General features: G+C 30.0%; 1 protein-coding gene across 1 annotated transcript; it reads left to right on the forward strand.

Annotated features, from left to right (window-relative positions):
- Positions 1–7,043: 7,043 nt before the first annotated feature.
- On the forward strand, positions 7,044–9,723 carry LOC136978196 (uncharacterized). Its single transcript, XM_067273846.1, has 2 exons — positions 7,044–8,313; positions 8,722–9,723. Exons 1-2 carry the CDS (start codon positions 7,108–7,110, stop codon positions 9,721–9,723), a joined length of 2,208 nt encoding a protein of 735 aa, XP_067129947.1. The 5' UTR covers positions 7,044–7,107.
- The last annotated feature ends 2,301 nt before the right edge of the window (positions 9,724–12,024 follow it).

Below are 12,024 nucleotides of genomic sequence, written 5' to 3' on the forward strand. Positions count from 1 at the left end.
TTTTCATCATTTATATGCTATATATATACTGTATTCACACAATGGGGTGCGGTGACGTTTGATGATAGGGAAGCTGTTTCCATAAAAATTATAAACAAATATTGAAAATGACAAAAATAAACAGTTTATTTATTTTATTTCTAAAATAGATACATTGACAGGAAACAAAGATATAAGAACTTGTTTATGAAGATCACCGCACAATATGTATTTATATCTTAAAAAATATAAGGAAAGCGGCGCTTCCACAGCATGTCACTGATATTATAACTAAGGTCCGGATTCTTGGGTGCCGCACCCACTCGATTTTTGAAAGGGGCAGAGTGTAAAAAGACAAGCTAAGTTGGTTTCAGTGCAGTAGCCTCACTCATTGCCAAATTGTTTAGCACCCAAATGCACCCAAATCGCAAACCTGCCCCCAAAACAGTAACTAGCACCCAAACTATACATTTTGCATCCAGCTTTCCCTTTTTTACATTTTCAAAGAATATGTTGACAATTATTTTTTTTTGGTGATTTTTATTCATTCCCTTGAGGGAGAAAAAACAAATTCGTTAAACCAGACCACGTAGGCTGAGGAAAAAAATACGATAATTAGCTTACTCTCTTCTTTTGTTGAGAGAAAAGGGTGTAAAGCGGAATTTTCTGGACTAAACAACTAAGCCTTAGTTTGTTTTAAGAATGTAAACAGATTCACTGAAAATCTGCAACATGTGTTTTCTAAGAAAAGAACAATCTAGAAAATTTTGTATTGAGGTCACCTTACTTGACTTGTGAGCGCAACAGTTCCAATTTGCTTTGTTCGGTGTCGGCGACGTTAGAAAATGGCAAAATTGTCCGCATCTAAACTGAACATTTTAGCAAATAAGTTTAAAGATGAAGGCATATGCACAGACGGAAAAGTTCTTTGCTGTTCCATTTACGATTATGTGATTTCGGTTGACGTGAAACACCAAGAAACGAAAATCAGGCGACACATAAGTTTGGAAAAGCATAGAGAAAACAAACAAACAAGTAATATAAAAAATATTTTTTAAAGTCAATTCCTACTTAGGTCAACAAAGAAAAATTTTATTCTAGTTACTTTTTATTAAATAATTACAATTAATATAAATATGTATATACATATGCTAAATATCTTATGTAAGAGAATTTTTTTTCTCCCATATAAAACTAAAATTAATTAATTAAATTTAATTAATGAATTAATATTTGAAAAAACTGTATTAACATCAAGTGTCATCCACTACAAGTTTAAAAAAATGTATTTGAACTTGAGTGGATGAATAAAAAGTATTTTATTAACGATTGAAAATTGAACAACAAGATATATATATGTATATAGGGAGAGTGTGAACTAATAGTAGGAATTTAAAAAAGGAGGAATTTCGAGCATATATTTATAGGGGTACCTGGACGTTGTTGGAGACAATCCTGTAGTGTTTATACTGGAAGAAACAACGGATTCCACAAAACAGTACGTGCTGAACATTCTTGTTGCACCACCGACCAGGTGCTATGTACAACCAATGTTGTTCAAAAAGTACCAACTTGAAAATACGAACTCAACGAACTATAATATCTGGTCATCCGTTGAGGGTCTTGGGTAAACACTGTGGTACTCTACTGCGAGAACTTCGAGAAAATGAATGCGTTTATCGACGAACTTCCTCCTGATGATTCTGCGGCCGTCGACAGTATCGAGAAACTGGTCGCTGATCCAGTAGTGACCTCAGAGCTCTACTCCGTGCATTCGTACAAGTTATTGGTGGATAAAATCAACGAGCTGGAAAGACGTGGAACTGAAATGCGGGATCAGTGGAAGGTTGTAAGTCAGGTGCTTGATGTACTGGACGGTTTTGCCTTGGACAAACTCAAATCTAGTTTATCAAAAAATCCCGATTTGAAAAATATTCTGGATTGCACTGAACTAGAATTCTGAGTAAAACTGAAACATGTCCCCTTAGTCTCGGTCGACGTAAAAAAATTTTTTTTTCCTTATTTAAAGACATTCTATCCTCCAAACGAGAAAACTTCACTTTTAAGAACATTGAAATGGTTACTGTTGTAAATTACAATGCTCATCTTTATGTCTAAATTGCAATAAACAATTATGTAGTTTGTAAATGTAGTACATCTTGTCGGTTTTTGTCTTAATAATACAGCATTTAAAAGCATCCAAACTAGCACCCAAAACGGAGAAAAAAGCACCCAATCCATTCTAAAACTGCACCCAAAAATCCGGACCTTAATTATAACATACAAAACTTGCTTAGAATCAAGTCTTGCTAATCATAACTTGCTTAGAATCAAAACTTGCTAAGAAAACTATTGAGCTAGTCCTACTTACAGTGAGTTAATTCAAAAATATATAAACGCGATAAATATTATCAAATATTCTTTTCCTTCGCCCGTATTTTTTACACAAGATACAGTACATTAAAACGTCACATCAACTGGCCTACAAGCTAACACTGTATATATTTTAAATACTGTAATTTCGTTAATACACTGTATTTTTAATATTTGTAAAAAACAGACATAAAAAATATAAATTGTACTTAAAATATACGTAAATTATTTTATTTTAAGCTATACATTATAATTATTTATTTTCAAAAGTATTACTGATTTATTTTATCCTGTTACCATAAAAAATTACATTTTACAGCAAAATTATTAATTACAATAAAAATATTGAATTACATTCAACTCAAACGAGATTTTATAAATATTAACTTTAGTAAATGGATTTAAATAGCGTGAAAGTACTGTACATGTACGCTATTACGACACGCTGTATTTCGTAAAAAGTAAACTCTTACTTTTTACTTTATGACTTGGTATTAAAATAAGTAAATCAGGGAATTACTTACTTTCATTTAAACACGTAGAATTTTAATAGTAAATAAGAATTGTTTTTCAGATCAGCACAGTGCATTGATAACAGGTTAGTAAGCGAGGGAATTACGCTGAACTGAGTATACAGCGCTCCTGGTGTCTGAATTACGTTAATTGTTCAAGGACACTATATGACAGCATGACGCTAATGGTTGGTTATTTTTTGTCGTATTCTGCTGTCTGCTGTACTGTTACATAATGTTATTGCATATACTTATTTACTCAATTATGGTATTTAATACTTAATCATTTTTGTTTTACGATTTTATTTTTATTTTTTTAAATTATTGTGCTACCTTACTACAAAGTTCTAATGAATTAATAAATACTTTCAAGTTAGTACATCAGAAATTACGTGTTTAAAGAGTACAGTACCGCCATTTCTAAGAGTTTCTTGTGTAAACGAAAGTTTCGTGCTTCGATCGACAATAAAAATGTAACCATGTGATGGATATGACAGACTTTCACAGCTGTCTAGTGCAGGTCTGGCTAACCCGCGGCCCGTCTCGTTAAATTGTGTGGCCGGTAAGCGATATTATATATCTATTAAAACTTTTGTTTGCCGTTATGTGTATACCAAAACAATTAAACAAATGAAAATTTGCATGTGTCATTGTTATAATGCGCAAGTGCGAGTACGAACTCTTAGTATAACAATAAAATTTTATTCATTTTGTATTTGTTTTATTTTTTAAAATCATGTTTGCCTAAATTGTGGCCCACCGTAATGTTATGCGTGATCAAAGTGGCCCGCGAAACAATTTGGGTTGGCCAGACCTAGTCTAGTGAGTCATGATGCTTCTGAAAACAAGCCATTTTCGATGCTACGAGCGCCATCTATTGGATTTTCTAAGGACTTATTAAGGACCTCGTAGTTTTTCGCTACTACAGTTAGGTAGCAGCATTATACAGACATATACGCAGAATATCATTGTCATAGGTCATATACAGTACTTTGGGGACTATTTAATTTGATTAGGGTCGTAGGAATCATGAGCCCGAGGTGCTTGTTGTTATTTAGTGCGTCGAAAGTTATTTTAGCGGCCCTAATTCTACTTTGGGGATGAGTAATTAATTTCAATTTAAAAATTATTATGTCTATAGTAATATTAGGTTAAGATAAATCGTATTAGTTTTATAATATAAAACTGTATACAACGGACAATCCAAAATGTTACCATGTGGCGTCGTCCAGTACCCGTAGTGCAGTACCGACCAAAAGTAATTTGTAAAGAAAAGGTCTGTTTTCTTTCTTCTCAATTTACAGAGAAATAGCAGAAAGTGAGATAAAGAAAGTAAAATACACCAAAGCTGGCATGAAGATTGCAATAGATGCTGTTCTTGTAGCCAGATTCGACATTTTCAGTTTCAAAAACAACATTAATAAATCGAATGAGAGCAATCCAAGTTGGCAAAAATATAAGTATGGTCATTCAGATGGGTATATTTCAAAGGATTTCCGATGAAAAACTAGAAAAACAACTACCTTTTTTAAATGCAAGATTAGGATTAAAAGTTCATTCAAGAAGACTGGGTACAGTGTAGGCCTATTGCATGTAAAGGTTTGGCACATATCAAATTACCGATCAAGAATATATTTTGTATTTTATTTGTAACAATTGTAAGCAGTAAAGTTCAAGTTCAATAAAATTTTCGACGATTTGTTCCTGTTTTCCTAGTATTTACTTTTTCGAATAAATGTTATTGTTATTGGTTACAATAGTATAATACTGTAGTACGCTATTCTAATATTGTCAAAGAATTTTATACTTTTATTTGTTTTAATGATTTTTATTCAAGCAATTTAAATTATCATTAAGATCTAAATATCCTTTAGAACGGTAACTTGTCGGTACTGGACGACAATATTTGCACTACCCGAATTCGTGACTTTTATTTTATAAATAATTAGTACTTTAGACAAATTTTAGAGAAATCTTATCCTATACTTTATGAAGCACTATTTGAAGTATCATATTACTGTTGTAAAATCATATTTTCCAGAGTCTTACATTGATGACGAGCAAAAATATTAAGGTGGTCGGTACCGCACGACTCTCCCCTAAATAATATCAAAAAGTAGACAAAATATTAACATTTTAAAATGAGAAATTCGCAACAGTTGAAAATGATCGTTCTAATCTAATTTTCTCAATTTTTACTATATTTAATGTTCTAAAATAAAATAGTTTAGTTCGTTATCAAGAAAAGTAAAAGTTTATATTAATGTTTTCGAAAAACTTACCTCGAAATTAGTAGGTCTATTATGTTTTTAAATCCGCAGCTCTTAACAAAATATATGTTAGAATGTCTATTTATAAATTGCTAAATTTTAGATAATTTCTAGCAATTTCTGCTTACTTTTCAATTTTCTAAAATATTCTTAATTCTACATTATGTACCAATTATTCAATTATTCCTCCTTTTAATGATTACTGCGAATAAATTCTTCCAGTTGACGAAGCCAAAGAGAACTTAGTTAAATTGTTTACATCGTTTAAACAATATAATTACAATAGTAATTGCAATGTTCTTATGTTTTATCTCTCCTATCAATATTAAAGAATCAAAATACGTGATTGACACTCGAATAAATACAGTTTGTTGTATTTGTTCTTATTCTGAAGTCATTTGAAGAAACTTTTCTAAAACCGAAACGTTCAATGAATCATTTGAAATTAAAACAAGAATCGTTTTAATTTGATGTAATAGAAAATAAATTTAATTTTTAGTGAAATTAAATGTCTATTTTTTATTTTTATGAATATTACTTAAATTATTTGAACAGTAGTGATGAAAGTGACATTAGGGTAAAATTGATTTATCAAATTATATAAATTATAAAACAATCAACAGGCATATATATTGTACCAAGGAATTTAGGAATAGATTCTAGGGCTTAAAATATGCTTAAAATTCTCTATAAACGTTTTTCAAATTCAGTTTCGTTTTCGAGATCTGACCTGCCAAAAAAAGGTACTTTTCAAATTTTCCACCAAAATACTAACACTAGAGTTGGCAACTTTATACATACTTTTGTACTTTTTTATGCTTCTGTCAGCATATTAAGGTTAGTAAATGTTGCCCAAATAGACTTTACTGTAATAAATGTAAACGAATTACCCCGATTTTAAATTTTGCATTATCAATCTGCTTATTTTTTGTTTTTACACAAAAAATAAAAATAACTATAATAGTTAAAAAGCAAGAGTTTTTCAATGAAAATTTACTTGAATACAACTTCACTTTGTTTTTAATAAAATTAAACAGAATAATTTAAAAGAACTGCTCAAAATTTCCTCTATGGACACGGAAGTTTATTTCTTATAAAAACAATTGAAATTCAACATTTGTATTAAAACAAGTTCATTTTCAATGCGTTAAAAAATTTCCAGCATTTAAAAGAAAGCTTCAGTTTGTAGATACTGTATTGATATTAACACAGAAGGGGAAAACATACAGCAGTATCCTTTAGGAAGGAAGTTTAAAATTAGTTTTAGTATGTTTTGGCAGGTCAGATCTCGAAAACGAAGCAGAATTAGAAAAACGTTTACAGCTTATTTTTGATCCTAGAATTTATACCTAAAATTTTGACACGTAGTTTTGTTACATCCTGTACATAGAAAAAGGCATCTGGGAAGAAAAGCACATTCGGTATCTTAAGTCCAGAACGATTCAACGAGTTTATTCAAAAATTTAAGGTTTCACAGTCCTCATCTTGGAAACTAAATATTTTAAAATTCATCCAAATCGCTTCATTAGTCTTGGAGGTATTAACGGTCAAATTTAGCACTTTAATATTAAACGTGTGGCTGAGCTCTACTATAGAGCGTTACCGCGCTCTATGATAATAGGCATTAAATATTTTATTTTTATAAATTTATATAGGCCTAATGTTTTTAAAAATATAGAAATGCACAACATAAAATGCTTAGTATAATTTAATTGAGCAATTTAAAATTAAAAAGAGCATTAAAAATTAAATTAGTAAAGGGTTTATTTAGTAGTCAAATTATTATTTAAATTAAAATTTATTTTATTTACTAGACAACAGAATAAAATAATAGACAGGAAGAAGTTATCTTTTCTATTTATCAATTCCGGTTTTTATTCTGTTGCTTACGAAATTTAGATACTTCCAGTTTTATTAAAGTTTTTTTATAACATGTGCTTAAACTAAAATGGTAAGTTTACTAATAATTCTCGATGGAAAATTTCGCACCGAAATCTATGAGTGTTCCTAATTTTATTTTCATAGTTATGATAAATGGTTATTTAATATTAGCGTGCAATGTGGGACCTGACAGTCCTTTCGGTTCTCATTTAATGTCTAAAACTACGTTGATGGACGTTACTACTGATACGTATGGAGAAGACCAAAGTAATGGATTTTATGACGATCCTTTCGCTTATAAATTTACTGTATCATCTACAGACATTGATTTAGCGGATTTGGATAATTTAGAATGTTTTCTTACTCACAAATATTGTTCACAAATTAACCAAATAATATTCAGTGACAAATTGTGTAACTGTTCTCCAGACTGTTTCGTGTATGGGGATTGCTGCTGGGATTCTGTACGAGATAATCTTACAGATCCTTCTTTATATGAATGTGTTTCTACAAGCGAAACACACAGTCCTTCATACTATATGGTAACTTATTGTCCTATATATTGGGCTGACAATGAAACAAGATGTCTGTGTGAAAAGACAACTTCGTATCACAATGATCCTTTATTGCACGTGCCAGTTACTAGTACATCTACTTTGACCGTTTATAGGAACATATTTTGCGCAATATGTAATAATATTAATGACGTATTACCTTGGACTCCAAACGAAATCTGTAATAACGGTAATCGCTCATATTTAGTGGAATTTGATCCACCTAAATCATTGCCATCCCCGAAAACATGTGAATGGCGTGGAATTTTCGAATGTCACAACGATACTTTTCGACAAAAATGTGTTACATATTATGCTCCAGTGCAACATAAGAATAAAAAAGGTATCGAGTATATTTATAAAAATAAATTTTGTGCATTTTGTTCGGGTCTAAAAGCGCATCAACTGGAGTGTACTACGTTGGATGGAATTGAAAACTCGGGTCAGACTGAAACCTCAAACGAAACTGAACTCATACAAAGTCGAAGGAAAAAGAAAAAGCAATCTTTGGCAATCTTATTAGATTTAGATTTTAATAAAGGTGGTGTCATCGTTGGTACAGAAGAAAGATGTCCTACTGGACAAGTATATGATCCTTGGAAGAAAAAATGTAGAATCATTCAATGTGGTAAATTGTTTTATTATAGAAATGGAATATGTATTAAGAAAGAAACGTTTACAAGAAATGCCTTTAATAATTTACAAGTTTCTTACAATAGTTTTCTAAATTCTACTTGTTTGAAGGTAAGTTTATTCTTTTAAAATATAGTGTAGCCCAAAAGCCAGCAATTTAATCTTTACAATGAATGATTATTTTATTTATTGATTAGAAAATTTGAAAAAATTGGATCAATAATAAGATTCTTTTATTCAATACGTAAAACGCTTTAACACACAAATTAATGATTTTTTTTTTTTTTTACAAATAAGTGTTATCTGACTTTTGGGAATAATAGATATTCAGTGTTTCCTAACTAATATGTTAAGGATTTTCTAAAAATCCTAATTCACATTGCTGGTAACATTACGAAACATTGAAATGTAAAAAAAAAAAAATCCAATTAAAATAAGTTGGGAAACACTATCTTAAAATAAAAAATTTAAATAAATTATAGAATAATTACAATAAACAATATTTTTTCTGAATTGTAGATATCAATCGATGCCGATAAATTTTTCATACACGAAAATGGGACAATAGTTATAAACAAAGATGGATTAATCATAACTCCAGGAAATTATGAAATGTTATCTAACTCTACCATCCTGATATGTGCACCACAAGTTAACAATGCTCGGAAATTTTCTCAAGTGCAAAGTTATTTAACCACTGCATGCCTATCGATTTCAATATTTTGTTTAATAATAAAATTATTACTGTTTATATTTTTATCAGAATATAAAAAACTGCCAATGATTATAGTATTTTATCTGTCATTATCATTACTTTTAGCTCAGCTGTTGTTTCTAGTAGGAACTGTTGGTCCCAGTAATTATTTCTGCATAGGAATAGCAATATTTATGCATTATTTCTACTTGGCTTCAGTCTTCTGTACCAATGCTCTTGCGTTTGATATCTGGAAAACTTTTACCAATATGAAACATTTATCCTTAAAAATTCGTAAAACACACCTTATTTACAGTATTTTGTATTGTTGGGGTTTACCTATGATAATTGTTATTGTTTCTATCATTTGTGAATGGGCATTTCATTCAACATTTAGTCCTCATTATGGTTCTTGTCATTGTTGGATATGCAATCGTTATGCCCTCTTAATATTCTTTGCTGTGCCATTAGGATTAGTTTTGATTATAAATATAATATTCTACACAATTACTGCAAAATCAATTTATAAAACTTCGAAATCTTCAAAAATTGCAAGAAAAAATGCAAAGAATAAAAATTATGTTCGATTCTTTCTTTATATAAAAATTGCATTAATAATGGGTTTCACTTGGATTTTTGGCTTTATCTCTACTTATTCTAACATGGAATGGTTATGGAATTTTTTTATTATACTTAATGGTCTTCAGGGAGTTTTTATATTGTTGGCATTTACTCGTATTGCTATTTTGAAGCAATTTATAAATAAAATTTCCAGTAGAAAAAATTTTGAAAAAAATTCTTTAATGTTAACTTCGTCAAGTAATTAATTTTTTTAATAAATGCATTGGCCTGCTGTTCTGGATATCTGGGTTGGAATACAGATCATGAGTGTCTGTTATGGATATCTTCGACTTTGTCCTTTATCATCAGCCGTTTTCATTTTTATCACATAAGATTATAATAAGCGGAGAAGAATTATAATAAGCGGATTTAAGAAATTTTACAATTTTTTAGAGATTATTGTTTTTTAAATATACAATAACCGATCCCATTGCTTGATATTTGTTTTATAATAAGCGGAGTCTTCTGTATTATCAGTTTGGGCTGGCCTGAACTAATAACAGTTACTGACTATTAATATGAAGTAAATAAATAAGATTATAATAGACTTTTTTCAGACATCACAAGACAGAGAGCTAACGGTTCCAAACAGCGCGGTTCGTCAATAGCAGTCTTATACTTTAATACATTAATTTCATTAAATTACGTAACGTTTATAAGATCTCAATTTTCGGCTTGCCTTCAAAAATTGATCGCTGAATATGAAATTCCTCGGACAAAACTGTTACTTTAACGATGATTGCAACTGCCTAATCTTGCGGTATAGAACAAGGCTCTTTCAAATGTTCTTGCACTTTGAAATGCCAGACTATGAAGTGTAAATGCAAGAAGAACGACACTTTATACACTTCTAAATGTCATAACTCTTCGAAATGCAGCAATAAATAAAAATGTTAATTAAAAGGTTTTTTTTTCGTTTTATTTTAATCTATTTTTCACTTCATTCCGTAAAGGTTAACAAACAAACAAACATACATACTAGAGAGAGTATACAATCACTAGTGAATGTGGATTTCTTATTTGAAAATGAACGATTTGTTCCATATTTACTGATTATTTCAGTGAAGGTTTACATTTACTAGTAATCATATTTACTGTATAATCTACTTTCAGTGTAACATATATAACCACTACGGTTGCAATCATCCTCCCGTCCTCCTTATGAATAGGGAAAAGCGTAACAGTGAGATATTTTTTTTAAATTATATTTTATTTCAATACTGAAAAATGGTTGACATGACGGATAGAAGACGACTTGATTTCTTCAAATTTTTAATTTTTAAAAAAAAATACTGTCAGCCATTTTAATTAAAATTGTGTATATACTGTATTTTGTAATTGGCTTGTCATCGAGTGAACATTTTTTAACTGTTTTGCATGATTCTGCAGAGGCATAGCCTAAAATAAAAGGTCTTTGTGAAGAAAGACTGTTAATGTTTTCTGATGATTGGATATGGCGGATAGAAGACGACTTGGTTTCTTTAATTTTTAATTTTTTTAAAAAATACCGTCAGTCATTTTAATTAAAAATATACTTATTCAATCTAATATTGTGCATTTCATTGGCATCAACACAACGGAATAAGAAACAATTAGAATAATTTTTGTGAGAGCAACATATTAATCAGTCCATAATTAGGCGAATCATTCCGTTACATTGTGGGATTCATCCTCTCTTTTCTGCTTAAGAATTGTATTTTTGCCACGTAGTACAGTACGTTGAAGGTTAAATCCATCCGATATTCGTGCAATTTGTCCATTGTTTCTTCTATCTCGAATACTTCTGTGAAATTAATCCGCAAATAGTTTTCCACAAAGTATTTCTGTATTCGTGATACACATATGTTCATTTGTGATATCTCTTTGTTAAATTCTGCCACAGAGTTTAGCGGAGAGATACATTATATCAATATAATTGAAATTTTTCCTGAGTCTTTTAATAAATCATTAGTTTAAATTTTGCATTTTTATAACATTTTGATCTAAACATGTACTTCTATAGAATATATTTAAGTGAATCTCAAATAGAGACGTGACAAATAAAGGAAAAACCTTGTGATATTTATCATTAAAATTTACAGGGTTATAGTAAGAAAATAGTATAGCGTCTTTTCTCATTTAATATGTTGCTTTGCTAATCAATATGATAAAAAAGAAATGTCTCCGTGAACTTCCTAATATTATAAAAACTAGAAAAGGTATCAACAAAAAGTTAAATAATATACTAGAGAGTGATACAAAAGTCTCCATACGTGAACATAACATTCATTTTTTATGCAGTTATCAATAAGTCATGGAGTATGATAGCTTATATTTGAGCACCATTTACCTAAATGCACATATAAATGCTTTCCACCAATATTATGGCGAACACATTACTACGACTGACGTTATGCATGCATTCAACACACGCATAACAAATATGTCCAAGTGTTTGCTTGGTCTGTGTATGTAGTCCATATTTAATATCCTTCAGGTGTTTTGTATGAATCAGTCTGTAATTTTAA

Source organism: Centruroides vittatus, unplaced genomic scaffold, assembly GCF_030686945.1.
Source record: "Centruroides vittatus isolate TY-2023 unplaced genomic scaffold, ASM3068694v2 contig_5, whole genome shotgun sequence".
Classification (NCBI taxonomy): Eukaryota; Metazoa; Arthropoda; class Arachnida; order Scorpiones; family Buthidae; genus Centruroides; species Centruroides vittatus.